General features: G+C 43.6%; 1 protein-coding gene across 1 annotated transcript in view; it reads left to right on the forward strand.

The window, feature by feature from the left end:
- SLC16A10 (solute carrier family 16 member 10) overlaps window positions 1-22,161 on the forward strand; it is a 148,476-nt gene that overhangs the window by 92,161 nt on the left and 34,154 nt on the right. Inside the window, exon 2 of the mRNA XM_075862278.1 lies at window positions 20,235-20,379. Coding sequence (XP_075718393.1) covers window positions 20,235-20,379 — 145 coding nt within the window. The remainder of the gene's footprint in view (window positions 1-20,234; window positions 20,380-22,161) is intronic.

The raw sequence follows: 22,161 nt of genomic DNA on the forward strand, positions 1-22,161 counted from the left end.
GTAAATCTCCCCATTCTTCTAAGGTACTGTCAAGAGATCACTACAACACCAATGAAGACACCATTACTACATATACTCTGTCTTATACTTTTTACCATATTTAACTTTAAACCAAGCTAAAATCAGAGAGAGAATAAGGCCGGATTTCTGAGCAGAAATTACACAGCATTTACAGTAGCAGCAAAGTGGATGAGATTTAGAAAATCGAATGCCCACACTGCGGGGAAAAAAACGCAGCGTAAACGTTAAATTGACCTGAGGTGCAGAATTTAATTCCACGGCATGACGATTCATGCTGCGTTTTTGTCGATTTTCTGTTGTGGGGTTTCCCCATTCAATTCAATAGGGATGCAAAACCCGCAACAGAAAGCCAAGTGTTGCAACTTTTGCAGCGTAATCGCAATCGTAATTTTCCCTTTTAGAATTCTGCATTCCAAGGGCCTGTTCAGACGTGGCGGAAATTTTCCACTGCAGATTTTGCTGCAAATTTGCGCCAATTACGAAATGAGTGTGCTGCAAAATTTGAATATTTGACAGGTAATTCAGACATTGCAGATTTCACAATGGACTTGCCACAGATTTTAGCCTTTGCTTTGCAAAGGATGAAATCTTCAGTGAAAATCCTCTGCTTCTCCGCTGGCGGCCATGCATGCTGCAGAATGAAAATTCTGCACCGCATCCTATTTTCCGCAATGGCTTTTTCCGCAACGGCTGCACTAAGTTACCTAAAAAGCCATAGAAAGTAATGAAAAAAGGTCTGCTGTGAACTTCCACTGGGGACTGTCCGCAGTGGTATTCCACAGCAATTCCGCCATATCTGAACATGCCCTAAATGACGTCACAGGATTTCCTAGCAACCCCCATATGCAGAAGTGGCTGTGTTCAGGTGTTTTACTAACAGGGAACTGATTATTTTTATTCCCTGTTACCATACCGGGTGTGTCTGTGGGATTCTGGAGGTGCGTGTAGTGCCATCAAAGGTAGCACATAAATTTATAGGCTTCTGGCGCGTTAATTTACGTGTGGTGGGTAGGAACGGTTTAAGGATTCAATTTTGTATGGCTCTATAATACAGCGCCCATGGTCATCTATGAGCCTATACTGTACCTCGGTGTATACACAAGCATTGCTTTTAGGGGAGAACACAGTGTCTCACAGAGTCACATATGGAGTGCTTATGGCTCCGAAAGATGGACCTGTAGGGTCTGTGTGCCACCGTACAGGGTCCTTGCATGTGGCATTGGTGTGTGCATGAACCCTTCATTTTTCTAGTCTTAAATCAACGCTTACTGACTTTTGTAGTTTGATGATTCATTTCTTTATGTCTAGAAATTTTTTAATCAGGTATGGCAAGTACTGAGAATTCTGAGAGTGATAATGTAATAACCACAGCATCATGGCTATGAGGGTATGTTCACACGCTGAGCCAAAAACGTCTGAAAATACGGAGCTGTTTTCAAGGGAAAATAGCACCTGATTTTCAGAAGTTTTTTGAGCAACTCGCGTTTTCGCGCCGTTTTTTCTGACGTTTTTGGAGCTGTTTTCAATAGAGTCTATTAGAAAACGGCTCCAAAAATGTCCCAAGAAGTGTCCTGCACTTCTTTTGACGAGGCTGTAATTTTACGCGTCGTCTTTTTTTTTTACTTTATCAAGATTTTTATTTTGCAAAAAAGATTACAGTATATAAAACATTGTACAATATTGCCAAAAAATGTGCACGCAATATAAAATACATATTTTTACAGTATATAAACAGTATATAAAATGCATGAACATCAATGGGAGGTAACCTCCCAGCCATCAAAAGTGCATATGAATCAAAATACAGTGGTACTAACTGTACCATGTTCACATCAAGATAGTGCAATAAACATGGGGACCAGGCCCCAGTGAAGTAAGCGTTGGTACGTATAAGAGCCACAAAGATATTATAACACCAACACAAGACACCAGACAACAAAGGGAAACACAAACAGACATAGCGCATGGAGTGAGATCACAGAAGTTGCTCAGAACCTTCCATCCAGCCAGAGAGGTAGATCAGTACCACCCCGGAATCCAGACCACACTGCCCAAGTTTGGACGAAGAGCACAGACTTGCCCCTGTCAGCGGACAGCAATTCCTCCATCCTCATAATCCCGTTCACCTCTGTTACCCATTCCGTCAAAGAAGGAACAGTATGAGACTTCCAGTGACGAGGTATCACCGTTCTCGCCGCAGTCAGGAAATGCCTAAAGACACCCCTTTTGAGGTGTGGGAGTGATCCTTGAACCATGGAGAGTAATCCTATAGAAGCCGAGGTCGGGACCTCAGTGTGAAAGAGCTTGTTGCCCAAGTCAAAAATCTTTCCCCAGAAGGGACGTATCCTGGGACAGTCCCATCAAATATGCAACATGGTTCCAGGAGCCTCCCCACACCTCCAACAATCAGCAGACACATCAGGAAATATCCTATGCAACAAACCAGGACAACGATACCACCGGGTGAGTATTTTGTAGTTTTTTTCTTGAGCAAAGCAAGACGTTGGTAGTTTGTGAGCTAAAAAGAAAAAAGTACTCCATTCCTCTTCAGAATGTTGAACCCCCATTTCCTCGTCCCATGCAGTAGTGAAGGACAGTTGAGAGAAAGAAAATTTGGGTAAGAGAATCCCATGTAAATAGGACAAGACATGAGAAGGAGCAGTTGATAAAGACAAATAATGTTCCAAAGGAGTCTTATCCTGTAACAACACCAGACAGTCTTCCATGGAAGAGAGATAGGAACGCAACTGTAAGTATGACCACCAGGTTGATCGTCTCCCCGGGCAGGCCTCAGAGACAACATTCATTGATAAGATGGCCCCGTCAGGAGTAAGGGTCTCAGCCAAATATCCACCATCTCCTCTCTCCCAACAGAGGAATGTATCAACACCCACCGCCGGAGGGAAGGAGGGGTTGTCAAAGAGAGGAGTCAGAGGACCCGGGCGATGAACAAGGCACGCAGCACCAAAGATTCGCTCCCAGACTACAAGAAACTGACGTGTGAGGAAAGGCAAAGATAGCACATGGCGCTGTAGGACAGTCAACCACGGCAGAGAGGACAATGCAAGAGGAGACATGTCTCTTTCGATGCGCACCCATTGCTTACCTGTTTCCGAGCGGAACCAATCCACTACCCTCATAATCAATGCAGCTTGATGGTATCGTTTAAAGTCTGGAAGACCCGCGCCCCCATCTACTTTTGGACGACTAAGGACAGCAAAACGGATGCGAGGCTTAGAGGAGCCCCACACAAATTTAGTTATGGCCCTGTGTAAGGTCTTGAAAAAGCCCGATGGTACTACAATAGGGACGGTCTAGAAAAGGTATAAAAATTTGGGCAAAATATCCATTTTGACCGCGTTGATACGCCCAAACCATGACATACGGTTCCCACCATACTCTGCCAATTCCTTCAAAGTACGCTGCAGAATAGGCGTATAATTCAAGGCGAACAGGTCTGCCTGTTGCGTGGGAACATGCACCCCCAGGTATTTTAAGGACATAGTTTGCCATTTGAATGGGAAAACCCGAGCGAGATGGGTAGCCAGAGGAGCATCAAGGGATATATTCAAGGCCTCAGATTTAGAGTAGTTAACTTTAAAATTGCTTAGATGACCAAAACGCTCAAATTCCTCAGTCAAAGATGGCAAAGAAATCATGGGAGTTGTGATATATACAAGGAGGTCGTCTGCATAAAGCGCCAGTTTATGATGCTGTGATCCAACACGTACACCATTAACATTAGGGTTGCTCCGCGGTGCCACTGCCAGGTGTTCCATGACCAGAACATATAATAGAGGCGAGAGTGGGCACCCCTGTCTCGTCCCATTAGCAATAGACAAGGAATCAGATAGAAGTCCATTAACACGAACCCGAGCCGTAGGTCTATGGTATAATGCCATTATCCTATCCACCATAGTAGTGCCAAGGCCAACCTGCGCCAGGACACTGCCGAGGAACACCCAGTGCACTCTGTCAAAGGCTTTTTCGGCATCTACCGAGAGTAAGCACATCGGTATCTTACGGGATTGGCAGTATGATGTTAACAGGAGAGTTTTGTTAGTGTTATCCCGCGCTTCCCGACCACATACGAACCCCACCTGATCATCCAGTATCAGGCCAGGTAACAACGGTGACAAACGAGAGGCAAGCAACTTCGCGAAAAGTTTTACATCTACATTAATTAGTGAAATGGGTCTGAAGTTAGCACAAGATGTTGGATCCTTGCCTGGCTTTGGTAAAAGGGTGATGTGAGCCTCGAGGGACTGGGACGCAAAGGGACACAAGGAAGACACAGAATTAAAGACTTTCGTCAAAAAGGGAGCCAGTTGAGCCTTAAATGTCTTATAGAATTTGTTGTTAAACCCATCGGGCCCTGGACTCTTGCCCATGGGTGATTCTCCAATAGCACGCTCCACTTCTGATTCCACAAAATCTTCCTCGAGCCCCGAAGCCTCCCCATCCTCCAAAGACGGCAACGCAGTATTGTGCACATAATGATCGATTTTATCCCGCAACGCCTCAGCCTGCATATCGTGAAATTGACCTTTAATATTATATAAGGCCGAGTAATAATGTCTAAAGCAATCAGTAATACCCGCCGGGTCATGAACCTCGTTGCCCGAGGGAGATAGAATTTTAGGGATGTAGGACGCTTGTGTACGGGGATGCAATATCCGCGCCAAAGACCTACCACACTTGTCTGCAAATTCGTAGGAGTGCTTCCTCATCCGATCCCTAAACCGGGCGTGGGACTGATCTATGAGGGAGCGTAAGGATTCTCTCGCTGTAGTAAGATCCGCAAAAACCTGTGAAGATGGAATTCGTTTATGACATGATTCCAAATCCCGAATCTGAGTCAGGAGACGCGCAATAGTTACCCCTTTCTCTCGCTTCAAACGTGCCCCGTGTTGTATTAGGACTCCTCTAATGACACATTTCAGTGCCTCCCACTGGAATGGCAAGGGGGTAGGGTCATGTTCATGGACCTCGAGAAACCCGGAAAGCGAGTCCTTAAGAGCCGACACACACACTGTATCCCGTAATAGATTGTCATTAAGTTTCCAAGACTGAAAATTCGGGACCGAGTCAGGAAACGTAAGAGTCAGAAACACCGGGGCATGATCTGACCAGATCATGGGACCCACATTAGTAGTAGGATGGCAGGTAAGCAAATGGTGACTAATCAAAAAAGCGTCTATCCGACTGTACATATTATGCAATGGGGAGAAGTAAGTATACTCTCTTACCTGAGGGTGCAGAATCCTCCACACGTCAATCAATTGCATGGAATGCATCATAGTCTTTAGTGCCCCCAAGTGTGATTTAGGAACAGTAGACCTGCCCGAGGAGGTATCAAGCCTGGAATCAAAAGTCAGATTAAGATCTCCTCCCACAATTAAAACGCCCTCGGTAAACTCTTCCAATTTCTTCAAAAACAAGCGACCCACTCTAGCCTGGTCCTGATTGGGGAGGTACAAGTTAGCCAGAGTAAAAATCTTATTGCGTATGGACAATTTGAGAAAAACATACCGACCTCCTGGGTCAACCAAAACATCAATGAGTTTATGAGAGAGTGACTTGTGGAGACATATACTAGCGCCCTTGGACTTGGACTCCGGGTTGGCACTGTGAAACCAAGTCGGGAAATATTGATTTGTAAATTGTGGCGTATGGCCCACCTGGAAGTGAGTCTCCTGTAGGAACAAGATATGTACTCGCTCTTTGTGCATGTTATATAAAATTTGCGAGCGTTTTTCCGGGACATTAAGCCCCCTAGCATTAAAGGTACAGACTTTCAATTGTGCCATCACTTCCTCCAGCCAGATGAACACAAAATAAGAATGCGCTAAAGCAGTGGTGAATAGAACAAGACAGACAAGGAGGGGAGACACGACAACAAAGACAGACGAACGGGCAAAATAATCACCCACTCCTTAAGCTACTCAAGGAGAAACAATCTAATAGACACCGGAGTCAACCAGTGAGTCCCTAAAAGGAGAAGTGTCAGGACAAGGACTAGCCAGTGCCCCGCACCCCCCAACCCGGCAAATTACAATAAAGCAAATAACGATAGAACATAAAAGAAAGGAAAACCAAGGCACTTAGCATGTTACCCAATAGTAGTGAGACAAAGGTATGCAGCATTAGTATAGACCTAAAGATACCTCAGTGGAGAACATTCCTGGATACATTCAATGTCATCATAAGTACACATACAGGTTAGCAATACATGGAATTTATAGAAATATTAAGCATTCGCTTTTGTAGCGCATTAACAGCAATCAACCTACACCAATTAGCTATCAGATCTCCAGCAGCAATCATTTATAACGAGAGGTAAACCCAGACCGCAATGGCGATAAGAAACACAGAATGCAATTGCTTCAGATGAGGAACACAATAGCTGTTGCATTGAACTCTGACAACAGACCGCAAGGAGACATAAGAAGGATATCATATCGGCTCAGCGGGGCGACCCTCATGACGCCGCATAGGAGAAGCAGGAGAACGACCTCGCCTGCGCGACCGTGGACGCGGTGGCGGAACGGGAACATAAGGCCAATCAGGTATGGAGACTCGAGGTAAACGGAGAGCAGCGCAGAAGTCCGGAACATCCCCTGGGTCCCGGACACTCAGCAATGTCCCATCCCTGCGAACCTGCAGCTGGAAGGGGTGACCCCAAGAATAAGAGATCTCATGCTCCCTCAATACATCCAGCAAAGGACGTAGCACTCTGCGCTTATCCAGAGTCATCCTGGACAAATCAGATAGCAGCTGAATCTTGACCCCCTGTAATAAAACCTCGCCTTTATCTCGGGCCTTCCTCATTATCTGCTCCTTGAGAGAAAAGAAATGGACACGGCATAGCATATCTCTAGGCCTATCAGGATCCGGGTTCCAGGGCCCAGGGTCCTGTGGGCTCTATCCAGCTCCAGAGGGTCATCAGCAGGGCGTCCCAGTAAGGTGTTAAATAGAGACTGTAAAGCAGGGATGAGTTGACCCGGAGAGATATCCTCAGGAATACCCCGAAGCCGAATATTATTGCGGCGGTTCCGATTCTCATGATCCTCAGCAAGGTTAAATAACGCATGAATCTGATGAGAGTGTTGATCCAATCGGGCGTCATGAGAAACTTGCTGTTGTGAAATAACTGAAACATCGCTTTCCATACGCTGCACTTGATCGGACAATTGGGATAGATTGGTGGTAAGAGATTATATCTCTGACTTGTACGTCGTCTCAAGACGGTTAACATAACGCTCCATGTCCTGCTTAGTGGGTAATGCTGATAACTGTCGTCTCAAGCCCTGTAAATCATCCCCTAGGACAGTAGAAACTCCCAGTGGAGATGAGGGATGAATAGCCATAACTGTAGGAGAGGTAGAAGGCAGCAATGCAGGCCCCAGCACATGAGGGAAGGATGATGGAGAGACCTGGCCGCCATGACAGGCACCACGTGGCGAGCAGTCCCGCGCAGGCAGCGCCATCACAGCCCCAGAAGAGCTCGGTGTTACCCCATCCAGCCGGGAGGGAATCCGCCCAGACGAACCGGATAGTGAGGAGAAGGTACTAACGGTACCTGATGCAGCAGCGCCAGCCGCAGATGATATCCCCTCAGGAAGCAAGGTCCCGGTGCATCTCGCCTCTCCTCCATCGGCGCCATCTTAGAAGATGTTCCAGCAGCAACGTCGGTCAGAAATCGCTGGATGGAGCCGGCTGCAGACATCTGCCGAGTGCAATACGGAGTCCCCGTGGAGGCCTTGGATTTCCTGACCATTAGGCAAGTAAAAGGATGCTTTTTAATGAGCTTATGATCGGGTTAAAGGAGTGCAGGAGCGGAGCTCTCAAGCAGCACGTCTGGTCAGCGCCATGTCCAAGCCACGCCCCCCTACGCGTCGTCTTTTGACAGCGACGCGTAAAATGACAGGTCGTCGGCACAGTACATCGGCAAACCCATTGAAAGCAATGGGCAGATTTTTGCTGACGTATTGGAGCCGTCTTTTCAGGCGTAATTCGAGGTGTAAAACGCCTCCATTACGCCTGAAAATAGGTCGTGTGAACCCAGCCTAACAGCACAGTAAGAAGTTTACTCAGATAGGCAGCTAAAATAAAACTCGGCCATGGTTAAAAGGCCATAACTGGGTCCATCTTTTGATGATAATATGATAATGTAAATTGGTTAGGAACTTCATACAGTAAAAAACAAAACAGAATGGAATATAGTTTTCTCTATTGCGGTTACATTATTGTGCAATATTTCCTCCACCACTGTTGGTTATATCAAAGTTTGCGAGCACAGCATTTTATATGAGTAATTGCCGTTGAACTAAACTTGAGATATTGCATCTGGCAGGAATGACTTTGCACCATGTGAAAGGCAATGAGCACAGCAGGAGAAAAAAGAACGGAGAAACAAGCCCCTTAAAGGACCAGTGTCACGAAAAAAAAATGTTTTATATCAATTTGCTTTTAGTGTTTTATTAAAAAAAAAAAATTTATTTGTGTGTTTGTGTTTTACTTTTTTTTATTTTTTCACTTTTTCTTGTCCATGGGGGCTGCCATTTGTTTTCCATCTCTGTATGTGTCGATTAACGACACATACAGACATGGAATACGGCACATACAGTCCCATAGTGAATGCGAACGGGGCCCGTTCCATCCACTATGCTGTACGCCGTCTGTGTGGGAACGGCGCATGCGCCGCTCCCACACAGTCTAAATTGAACTGTGCGACGTCCGGCGCCATTTTCCTGTGGACCGGAAGTCGCGGCCGGACAGTAAGATTACTACTTCCGGTCGCGGCTTCCAGACTTGTGCACTTGGAGCGGAGGTAGCAGACGGAGCGGACGGACCGGAGGGAGCGGCGGCGGCAGGAGCAGGTAAGTTAGGTCTGTGTATGTACGTGTTTTACTGTGTGTTTACTACTGTATGTTAACCTACTACAATGTGTGTTAGCTCAAAAAATGGCGACACACAGTGTAGGAGGTTTGACCGTTCAATCCCCTCGTTTCTCCCGGCACTAGCCAGGATAAAGGAGGGGGTATTCTGAGAGCTCACTAGAGCGAGTGAGTTTTCTCAAATTTTGCAGCATAAAGCAATGTGGTTGCTTTACCACATGCAATGCTGCAATTTTGAGAATTGCTCCATCTAGTGACCAGCGCTGGGAAATGTTATAAATTAGAATCTAATTTATAATATTTCCTGACTCGTGAAAATTTTTTAAAAATTAGAACAATGTTTAATCACCTATACACTAACTGTTTAACAACAAAAAAAAATGTTTTTCTAGCGACACATTCCCTTTAAAGACATCTGGGCGTCAAGTGCTCAGCATGATGCAAATAGGCTGTTGTTGGAATAGAAGAATTTTGTTCTTGTACATTTCTCTACAAAATGCAAGATCATCTGCTGACCAGCATACACTGCTGCTGGAGCTCAGTATAGGAAGGAATGCCATTATGTATACAAGTGCATTCATACACTTCTAATGTCTTATTTCTGTTCCATGGGGCCCCATACACACAAATGAAATTGCAGACCCATTAATTTCTATTGACCACAGATACCTTTCCGTATATTTACGGATATGTGTCCGGGCCGAAAAAATGATCCACAAAATATAGCACGTGTTCTGTTCTTGTCCGCAATTGCAGCACGAATTCGCCCATAGAAGTCTATAGGCGCTTCCACAATTGCTGACGGCTACGGATGTGTGTCCGTAGACGTCGGAACCGTATTTGCGGACAGTAAAATCCTCTACCGTCGTGTGCATGAGGCCTAACACGTTTTCTTTTTCACATGTATTACCTTTTAGCTGGTTATAGAAATTCGAATTTAGTCAGCAGATTACACAAATTTTGATGAGATCTACCAATAATTTTATGGCTTGATGAGATCTGTTGTTAGGAGAAACAAGGATAACCTGAGATAAGTGGCGGCAGATTCGCCCGAGCTGAATGTGTATGTTAATACGTCAGTCAGACTGTTACCCATTGAGTAAACAATTGTTTGGCATCAGCGATGACCAGCCTTACTTTGCCATATTATAGCCAGAAAAATTAACTTTGAAAATGTGAAGACTGTGTACTGTGTACTGTGAGATGAGTTATTATGCCTGAACACAGCTTTCTAATCTTTCTACGAGAAAGCAATGAAACAACTTGAAGATACAATAACATGTCACTTAGAGATTTAGCAAGTGTATTAGACCTGCTAAATGAAGTGTAATATACTAGTGTCAAAGTAATTGACAGAAGTTTAAAGGGAACCTGTCGCCAGCATTTCACCTATTGAACTCTACTCACCCCTCGCTGGCCGCTGCTGTCAAAAGTTCATTGGTGTTATTCCCTCTCCTAAACTCCTCCTCCGACCGTAAATAGCGGTCTGCAAACATTTTGCGCCTTTTATTCTAATAATCTGGCAGTCTCGTTCGTTCCTCTTCTTTTGCCCGCCCACCGCCGAAAACTGGCCAGCCCTGAATGCCAAAATCTCGTCTGAGATGGCACGCATGCGCCCGTCATGTATGGCCCGATACCCTATGTCACGGCGCAGGGTGTGGACCCACTGGGCCGTACCGCGTAGCGGGATAGCAGCTGGCCAACTAGGTACAAAACAATGTCTATAGTCCAGAACAGGTACCTGAGGCAATGTAGACAGCAGCGGTGACACAACTTGACTCTCACTGTAGAAGACACAGTAGATGGAGCGGAAGACACGACTTGACTTTCACTGTAGATGGCACGGTAGCACAGGATACAGGGTACAGGCAGCAGGAACGTGTAACACTGGGAACTGGAAAACACTGGGAGACCATTTGCAAGACAAACTATAGGTAGACAACAACGCTCAGGCAAGGATCAAGTGGGCAGAGCCCTTTTTATAGTCCAGCAGCATTCTTGGCTAATTAATGACTAATGACAGCTGGACGCGTACTGGCCCTTTAAGGCCGTGCACGCTCGGGCGCATGCGCACCCTGCGGGAAACAGTCCCAGAACCCGGAAGTGAGTGCCGGCGTCTCCCTGGAGGGAGATGTCGCCGAGAACACAGATGTCCATGGCCCGGGCCGTTAGAGGGTAAGTCTGAACGATGGCCTTTGGCCATAGACGTTACACCCTGCACTGTTCGCCCAGGCCTCAAATCTAGTTACTGCGCATGTGCCGCTATGGTGTCCCATTGTGTGCATACACTAGAACAGGACATCAATCGTGGGATTTCCTGTGTGCTGGGGGGAGGTGAGGAGCTGTCAATCAAAAGTAAGGAGACGGGGTAAACTCTGAAAGGCTTGAGGAATGAAGATAAGACTCTTTTCGAACTAAGATATGACCCTTTATGCTCAATAACATACGGTGCGGGAACACTAAAAAACTGAATAATAAAGGTACAGAGCCTATTAGAAGATAATTATAGGTTACATAAAAATGATTTCCTTTAAGGTAATTGACAGTGGTCTAGACCAGTGATCCTCAACCACCGGGCCGCGGATCAGTAGGTACCGGGCCACGGTATCTGGTATCCGCCCCGTGTCCTCAGGGAATTTCGGGCGAAAAACCGCACCAAACTGTGGTGCAGTTTATCGCCACTGTGGAAAACTGCCGAGCAGGCCTCATGGGATCAATTTTCAACCCAGTCACATGGGATGAAACGTCATCCCAGGTGGCCGACCCTCTAACGTCATCCAGGCAGATACAGTTGAATTGGATGCAGATACAGTTAAATTGAATGATGGAGCAAGAGTGACGGCTCCTTGCTCCAACAATCACTCTGCCGTGAGCGAGTCACTCATAGCACAGAACGGAGGAGAAGGATCCTCCACCCGTCGTGGGAACAGGGATAGGTAAGTAATTATGTTATTATTTCTTATTAGGCACATATGGGGGCATTATGCTGGGTATGGGAGAGGGGCTGATATGGTGGGAGCTATGGGAGCATTTTACTGTATGGGGCAGCTAAGGGGGGCCTTATACTGTATGGGAGGCCTTATACTGTAGTATAGGGGGCATTATACTGTATGGGGGCATTATACTGTGGGGGCAGCTATGGGGCCATTATACTGTGAGGGGGCAGCTATGGGGAGCATATATTGTATGGGGCAGCTGTGGGAAGCATTATACTGTGTGGGGCAGCTATGGGGAGTATTAGGGTATTTTCACACGGCAGCGTCCGTAACGGCCGAAATTACGGGGCTGTTTTCAGGAGAAAACAGCCCCGTCATTTCAGCCGTAACGGCATGTGCAGGCGCTTTAACGCCGCGTCCATTACGGACGTAACTGAAGCTGGTTTTCCATGGAGTCCATGGAAAACGGCTCCATTTACGTCTGACGAAGTGACATGACACTTCTTTGGCGCGGGCGTCTATTTACGCGCCGTCTTTCGACAGCGACGCGTAAATATACGCCTCGTGTGAACAGACAAACATCAGCCCATTGCTTTCAATGGGCAGATGTTTGTCAACGCTTTCAAGCCGTAATTTCGGACGTAATTCGGGGGTTAAAACGCCCGAATTACGTCCGTAAATAGGCCGTGTGAACATACCCTTATACTATGGGGCATTATACTGTGTGGGAGAAGATATGGGGATCATAATACTGTGGGGGCAGCTATGGGGAGCATTAAACTATGGGCATTATACTGTGTGGGGGATGCTATGGGGGCATTATACCGTGGAGGCAGCTATGAGGGCATTATACTGTGGGGGCATCCATGGGGACTGTTGGGCAAGGCGGCTGGGCATAGGCGCGGGCAGGGGTCTGGTGGTGTTGGGGAGGGGTAGGGGAGCCCAAGCTGAATTCTTGCACCAGGGCCATGAGCCTTTAGCTACGCCCCTGCTGCTATTTGTTGTGGATTTTACCTCCCCATTGAATTCAATGGGGAAAACCCACAACAAATAAGCAGCTTTTACGCAAATACAATTGACATGCTGCGGAATACAATTCTGCACCGCAGGTCCATTTCTGAGCGTTTTTTCCGCTCAGCATTTACGCAGTGTGTGGATGAGACTTGTTTTATCTCATCCACTTTGCTGCTACTGTATTATGCTGCGGATTTTCCGCAGCATAATACAAGTATTATAATACAGGTATACGCCGTATTTACACAACGTGTGAACTGACTCTGACCTCTGCCCTGCCGGTCCCTGGAAAAATTTTCTTGCATCAAACTAGTCCTCGGTGCAAAAAAGTTTGGGGACCACTGGTCTAGACAATCCTCTGTGAGATGAATATCCTGGTTCCAGGTAGGGCTATGCGATATGGCCTACAAAGAAAATCTCTATCAAGTCTTTTCAAACTTACGTGCGATTCTCGATTTTAGTCTCGATTTTCTTTTTGTGCTAAAACAAACTTCAAAAAATTTCAGTGAGCTGGCGAGGGAAGAAGGAGTCGGATATATTTGATCCTCGTCCAAACACCCAGCTCTGATTAATTAGAGTAGGAAGCCTGCATGGAATATATCAGACTCCTTCTCTCGGCACTAGGTCACTGAACTGTGTATGTAGCATCGGAGCGTGATGCAGCCCCATTAAGTAAAAGTAGGGCACCATGTTATAGGTGACATGGCAGGCTATGCCATTAGGAATTGCAGTGCATGCAATTTCCTTATGTAAAGGAATAGGATTCAATAAAGTAATAGACACATGATCATGTGTCTATTACTTTATTGAATCCCATTCTTTTACATGAAGAATTGCAAGCACAGCAATTCGTTAATACCTGTAATATATTATGTGTACTATATATTGTTTTATTGAAACCCATGCTTTTACATGATTACACCATAATAAATGGTATGTTTATGGACTCGTATCCCCTATAGAAACTGATGGTGCTGGTATTTGACCTGATCTCTATGCATTTGCAAAGTAAAATGATAGAAGTTCTACCATTTTACTTTGCGTAGAGATTAACCCATAAACCACCACTATCAGTTCCATAGGGATCTTTGGCTCCCTTGGGACAACAAACATATTTCTGCACAGACTGGGCCGTATATATACTTATAGGGCTAGTCTGTGGAAGAATGCAAATGTTATCTCAGTTGGACAGTCCACTAGGGCCTAAATAGAGTCTCTGAGACGAAGGGGTTCTATATCTGGCAGGCTGCAGTGGCTGGCTGCTGAGTGTCAGGGACTGGTCCATACTCCACTCCATTGTGTTCTGTGGGGGAGGGGGGTGGTGGGCCTCAAAGGGCCAGGGCGTTTTTTTAATTTAGCCCTCTTATGTTGTTTTTTTAGAAACGTAAATTAAATATTCAATATCTAATAATAGATACATAATCCCTCCATTCAAATCCCTCCCACCCCGATCCCTTGCCAGCCAAAATAAAAAAAAAATACAAAAATTAAGGAAAAATAAAAGGAAGCCCAAACTAATCACTATAGCTTTATGATTGGAAATTCCTTAGTGCAAAGATCCCATTGTTTCATAAAGATTTCCCTTTTCCGCAGGACAATCTAAATTCATTAGAGATAAATTTATAAACTTTTTTCCCCAGGCTTTGACTGATGGACGGATAAAAGCCATCTCTTTGCGATCTCCAGCCTGGCCATAAATAATATTTGACTGATGGAGTGGGAGTTGCACCTAATTTGGGGTATCAGGGATGTATCTCCTAATAGACAAATCCTAGGGTCTAAGGGAATTGCACTATGGAAAATATTCTCTCTATAAGTATTCACTTCATTTCAGTATGTAACCAGTTTTAGACATCGCCATGTAAGTTGGATCCACCCAGCTTAAGGTCCCAAACATTTTGGGCTTATTGGGCATATATCAGATTGCCTTAACGCTATACTTTTTTAAAATAAAAAATAGTCTGTGGAGCATCATGAATTGAGAAATTCTATGGTTACTCTTGGAGGAAACTTAGGGATTTGTTGGTATACTCTAGATCAAAATTCTTCAGGCTGTTCACCTATATCTGTTTCCCATCTTTAGAGCTAGACAGCTGGCTCAAAAGTAACTTATATAAACTCGAGATATCTCCTCGTCTAATAATCATATTCAATATTAAATGCAGTATGCCCTTTGGTTTAACACAAGTTCTCTTCTTCCCCTGTAAATGATCATAGGCAGACTTCAGTTGTAAATATTGGAGAAAATACCCATATGTCAGATCCCCTTTATCTAGAATATGGGAGACTTGAACAATCCCTCTGGTTACCCAAAAATTACTATCTATATTTCACAACTCTTGTAGGCGTAAAGATTGCCATAAAGGAGTAAAGTCTAGGTACCCAAATATATTACGAATAAGAGGGCTTTCCAGTGTTTAAGCTCCCTCCCTACAGTGTCCGCTGATCTGAGCGCCGGTGAATGTAAATAGTGAAGCAGCGTTTAGATCCATTCATGCCCCCTTCACTTCTCTTACTCTCTGTGCAATGTACGGGACACCCCGCTGCGGCTGTGTCACATAGCCTGGCTGAAACAACTGCTGAGCCTCCTCATCTGGAACTAGGCACCCCGTCAGCAGCAGCACCCAGCTGCCGTCGGGGCTGGGCCAATAGTGGGGGAGGCGGCGAGAATTAATTTAATGATAACAGAATCGTGATGAAAACAAACGGTGAATTAATTGACCAGTCCTAGCTCCAAGTGGATGCATTTTACCTACACTGATACAATGTAGCAAACCCTCAGGACAAGTAATTTGTGCTAATGTGTTTAGTTGTCTCCAGTGTAAAGGCTGCACTTCCTCGAATGCAGTTTACCAGAACAAGATCTCTATAGACCCTAGCAAAGAAAGTTGTGGGATTTCAGCTTAGCGGCCTTCAGAGTTGTGGGTGCAGCTGTAACTCATGATAAATCAGACATGTAACAAATAATGCACAACATTTGCAAACTTTATAGACATTTTGTTAATATAAACTGTAACATGGTGTTTAAAGTTGAACCTAGGAGATCCTGTATGGTGTGTTCTAGAGCAAATGCAAAACATTGGTTGATCAGTGTTCCCAAACCAGAGGTTCTCCTGCATGTGATCCCTAGATACTATCATAGCGTAGAACTTTATACCAGGGTCAAAATCCTATTACAGGCAGCTAACACAGTCATATCACTTAGTCATCTTTTTACACACAGCATTTTTGGGTCAAAAACACTGCAGCCCGATGCCACTGTAAAATCTATAGTGAAATATGAGAATGCCTACATACACAGCATTTTGGTGTTTTTAGGGTAAGTGCCGTTTTAATCAAAATGCAGCATTCTTTAGCAATAGTGTTTTCCTGGCATTTTTCGCCATAGAAAAAAATACAGAAAAAAAGAGTGTCTATAGTAGGCCTAATTGATTTTTGGCCCTTTAAAGTGTAATTGTCGGTTCAATTTTTTTTCCCAGTGAGGCAGAGATAAGATGGATTTTCAGCTCACTAAGGATCAGTTTACAGTTGCTGCCCATAGATGTCTATGGGGAAGAGGAAGCAGCTAAAGAGAGAGAGAGAGAGAGAGAGAGAGGGGCACATAGACACTGCTTCTAGTAAGTGTTCTACTATATTACCTCAGTGCTGGATTCACAGCTACACTGCTCATTAATGCTGTATAATGTCCTCCATGTTGCTGCTGCTTCTGAGGCTGTTCTACAGAGGGATAGGGGAGCAGGGTCTTCTCTTCTCTCTGTGCTATGTATGGTAAACATCATAACATCTAGTCTCAGCCCAACCTGAGTTAAGTTTAGGGAAAACTGACAATTGGAGATGTAGCCTGCAGAGGACAAATCTGCTAAAAAAATGCCATGGACAAGTCAAGTTGGGAGTATTTCACAGATATAAACACGGATATAAAGTGCAAAGTAATGCAAAAAGGGTAACTAGTTGAGGACAGGGTGGAGTGCTTATATCTGTGACCAGGTCAGTTTGTGAATGGGCCATGGAATATGGATATGTGACAAAAGTTTTCTTGAAGAAATTTGTTTTCTAGGCACGTTTAAAACTGGTAATGTTAGAAGCAAGTCTAATGGTATGGGGCAGTAAATTCTGGGTTGAAGAGCACCTGTCATATTTAAAAGAGTCTATAAAAGGTTGGGGACCACTGCTCTAGATATTGTGGTTTGAACCCATATGTGCAAAAAAAATGTAACAAAAATATTTTATATGTACTTTATTTCAGCTGCATTATATCTCACAGCATGTGCATTTGACCTGCCAGAGTATATTTAGGGTTTTAGGCAGTCAGGCAAATTTTTTATTTTTTTAAGGATTCCAGATAATGACATTTGCCAAGTAAATATATTATACATTCCACGTATGAAAACAGCAGTTCTAGATAGTCAAATCACATCAAGCAACAGGTTACCAGGGTACACCTATCTTATATTTTCTCCACACCCTCATAAATCTCATAGACTGTTTTCATTCCGATTTTTGCTGCTTGATATGTTTAGGTGTCATATCTTGCGAGCTTAGTAGAATTCCATTTTAAAGCAACTAGCTTCAGGGATATAGACATGAAAGATACCATTACCATTCATTCAAGCACAAGACACAATGCCTTACAGTATAGTGTATTTATGGTTTTACGTTCATACTACAAAGTCTAACATTGACCTTTGGAATGTACTGCATCCTTTTGATATAGCACAATGCTTTTAAAATATATAGTCATCACCCCTCATCTCAATCATATGATGGAGAGGATGTCGGCAAATGCTACCACATTGTCACGAATAAACCTTGCACCCTGCGGCCGGGATCCCACGGGTCGGATACACTGCATAAAAATCACGCAGCGTGTCTGACCTGGAACCTGCAGTACATTCCGTCCGAAAAATCGCATCTTTTTTTCTGCAGCGTGGGCATAAGATCTTCTAAATCTCATCCACTTTGCTGCTACTGTAAATGCTGCAGAATTTCCACACAGAATTCCGTTGCGGAAGTTACTTGGGAACCCGGCCTACAGGAGTGTTCTATACTACTACATATTTTTAAAAAGTTGCAGTCCTGGAATAAAGCAAACACAAAATACATCAAAACTTTATAAGGCCGCTTTTGTACTAAACCGAACTTAGATTACCCTGGAATAGTAAAGGGCCAGGTGTTGTAATATGGATACTAAAATAAACTGACTTTACACCACTATCCCTGTAAATAGATTTGTATTATTGTAGCGATTCTGATTATATTATGGATTTCGCTGATATCACATTGTAATGGCTCTGAAGGTGGCGCTTTACTTTAAACTCTTTACGCTCTTAGGCCTAGCTCCATGCAAACATTCCACATGGCAAATATCGCACCTTGCAATCGTGGTATCACTATGTCACTATATCAACACAAGTGTTAAAATATAAAAATCACATTTACATACTCTCTTGCGTCTGTGAGTTTACGATCATACAAAATAAAACGTTTATTGTTTGCACTCACAAAATTAGGGTTGCATAAAACATCATATACATTTGTAATTTTATGCTCCCCTTTGACACTGCAATTTTATGCTCCCCCTTGACACTAGCGGGGATAATGTGCGATAAACATTATGGACTACTTGTGTAGGGATATATATTATGCGCAGCTACTTTAAAAGTATATTTCACAGCTGTGCAGTTATTGCGCCATCTTCTGGTCAGAAGAAGCATAAACCTAGGCATTCTTACAGCATATGGATTGTGAATTGTGGACATTTGGCTAAGTTGAATATGTAAATTTTCCTTTCTATACCAGTCAGGGTTTGTTCACGCATTTTTTAATATTTTGACGACCCTTTTTTCTTGCTCTGAAACTAATATTAACTGATTACAAAACTGATTTAAATTAATTCAGTTTGGCATCTGTCTGAGTCCCAAAAAATGTTATAGGATCCATCAACCAATCTGTCATGATTCTTCTTTTTCAAGCAGAGTATTGTAAAAAACAGAATAAACAAACATAAAAATGTCAGCTCATCTTGATTAAGGAAGAGCTTCTTAAGGGTATGTTCACACAGGTCGGATAGTCTGAGTAAAAGTACAGTGTATCTGACCTAGAACCTGCAGGGAATTGGGGTGCAGAAGTCCATCTGGAATCGCCACTGCGGAAAACAGAGCTGAAAAAAAATTCTTACCTTCACTGGCGTTGCCATAGGTTTGCGTCTCTCTTTTCTCCGTACAGTCGCGCTTCCTGGGATGACGCTGCAACCCTATGTAGCGCCAAAGCCTGTGATTGGCTGCAGCAGTTACATGGGCTGAAATGTCAACCCAGTAGGCCGGGCTGCACGGAGAACAGCCAGGGGAACAAGGAGCCGTCGCTATGACAACGCCAGGGTGGTAAGCATGGACTTTTTTTTTAAAATTGAATTTGAAAACAAAACAATAAAAAGCTAGTTTTTTTGCAGATTTACGATTTTTGCGGTGGAATCGCAGCCTTTCCACCGCAAAAAAAAATATTGCAACATTTGCTATTTGCTGCGACTTTTACCTCCCATTGAATTCAATGGGGAAAAAATCTCAATAAAATTGCAACAATTCGTCAGCATAAATTCACATGCTGCGGATTAAAAATACACACCGCAGGTCAATTTATGCACGTTTTCTCAGCAGATTTTGTCTGCAGCGTGTGGATGCTATTCGTTGAAGTCTCATCCACTTTGAGATGCGGCTACAGTAATACGTTGCGGAGCTAATCTGCCCAGTGTGAACATACTGTAAAGATTATGGTGGAAATTTGTGTGTTTTATCTTTCTTGTTGTTTATTGTTTTACTTTGTGGCTACACATAGAGTAATTATTCATTCCCAATTCTCATTGGATTGTGTTGTGATCAGCACGAGTTCAACATTCTCTTCTCATCTATTTGGCAGCTGTTTTAGTCACCAGAGCAAGAACTCTTTAGGACACCCTCTAGGCAAAACTCACTCATTCTCATAGGACAGCGTGACTGGAAAAATGTGACCAACACAAAAATGTCCATTTATTATTATTTTTTCATTAAACTATAACTAAAATACCAGATGGTTGTCTCATACACGGCAGAGTCCAGCACTGTAGCGCAATACAATCAGTAAAGAGTGAAATGTAGAGGCTGACAGTCTCATGTGATCATTGAAATCTCCATAGAACAGAAAAAGGATAATTATATTTTTAGTTGTTCCAATCTTAGAATTCTTGCTGTTTCATAAACTAGTATAGGAGGATATTTCCCTAATAAATAAATAAACACATTTGCTCATGATTGGCATACATTTATTTTTACTGCATAGTAGTATTTGCATATTATTTTTTATAACACGGGTTCTTCTTTTTCCCCCACAGCATGGGTGAACTCCTTATCAATGGGAATGATATTCTTTTGTTCCCCTGTGGTCAGCATATTTACGGACATGTTCGGATGTCGAAAGACCGCAGTTATCGGTGCCGGAGTTGGGATTATTGGCCTTCTTTCCAGCTCTTTTGTGAAGTAAGATCTTTATCTTTTGTTACCCAGCTAATTTATGAAACTAGTATTGCCTTTAGCTACCAATCAAACCTCAGTTGTCTTGTTTTAGTGAACATTACATAAGGGTGAGAAAACACGGAACAACAGTCCACTGCGCTATTTATTCCGTCAAAAAAACGGAATCATTACGTAACAGAGACAAACGGAAACCATTTGCAACAGATGCATTACCATTGAAATCAATGGTAATGCAAATTGGAAGCTATGGTTTCCGTTCGCCTTTTCTGTTGATGGGTTCCCCCCGACGGAAAGGTCTGACAGCACCCCTCAACAGAAACCGAACGCTGATGTGAACAGGCCCTAAGTGCTAAAATCTCTGGTTTTCATGCAATCTCTCTAGAAGATGCCATATGACACTAGACCTGAGCTCCTCAATTTACATTTTAGGTCTCCTTCACACATCCCGCAAAATGACGGTTCTGGTACGTCGGCATTGCAAGTAACTTACAGGAGCTGTGCTCGCTTCATCTTCAGCGGGTGTCAGCTGTAATATACAGCTCACATCCCGCTGCAACGTTGGCGATCACAGTTACCGCCGATCGCCGCCGTTTAACCCCTTCAATGCAGTGGTCAATGCCGTCCACCGCATTGAAGTGGTTGACAAAGGAAAGGGGGCTCCCTTTGTACACCCCGCGAGCGATCGCGGTTGCCGATGGTGCTATGGCAACCAGGAAGCCTAGCACCGGCTTCCTGGTCGGCCAGGTACGGAAGCCTATTAGGTCCTGCCCAAGGAGCTAATAGGCTAACTGTCAGATGAAGAATGACAGTTACAATACACTGCACTACATAAGTATTGCAGTGTATTGTACCGGGGATCAGAAGACCCAGATCTTCAAGTCCCCAAGTGTGGCACCATGCACATGACCGTGCCCGTGATTACGACCTGTAATTACGGGCATGGCCGGCTGCGGAGAGCCGTCCATATTTACGGGCCATGCTCCCATTATAAAGTATGGGAGCACGGTCTATAAAATAAAAAAATGGGACATGTCCTATTTTTTTTGGGAAAGTTTCTATGTATATATATATGGGAAAGTGTCGGCCGGCCATAGAAACGAATGGGTCCGTAATTACAGGCGATTTTACGCTCATGTGCATGGGGCCTAAGTGTAAAATAAAAAGTGAAAAAAAAGTTTAAAAAAAATGTTGAAGAAAAATTAATAAATAATAGTTTTAAGTAATAATAAACAATAATCGCCCTGTTTCCCTGATCAAGTCCATTATAATTTGAAAAAAAATAAATTAAAAACTGATCTATAAAAATACGGCGAGCACCGTAAAAAAATGTTAAAAACAATATTAGACAAAATACATTCTTGTCTCACAATTTTTTTTTAATAAAAAGTGATCAAAAAGTCAAAGGAACCCCAAAATGGTACAGGTACCCAGTTCGTCACGCTAAAATCTAGCCCTCCCATAGCGATATCAACTGAAAAATAAAAACGTTTTGGCTGTCAGAAAATGATGACACTAAAACATGATTTTTTTTTAGAAAATAATATTTTTATTGTGGGAAAGTAGTAAAACGTAAAAAAACAATATAAATGTGGTATCGCTGTAATTGTATCGACCCGCAGAATAAAGTAAACATGTTGTTTATAGCGCACGGTGAACACTGTAAAAAAGAAGAAACAAAACAGTGCGAGAATTGCTGTTTTATTGTTTCCTCGTCTCCCAAAAAATTGTATGAATAGTGATAAAAAAAATTGCTTTTACCCCCAAAAGGAACCAATAAAACGGAAA

This window comes from Rhinoderma darwinii, chromosome 4, assembly GCF_050947455.1.
Source record: "Rhinoderma darwinii isolate aRhiDar2 chromosome 4, aRhiDar2.hap1, whole genome shotgun sequence".
Lineage (NCBI taxonomy): Eukaryota > Metazoa > Chordata > Amphibia > Anura > Rhinodermatidae > Rhinoderma > Rhinoderma darwinii.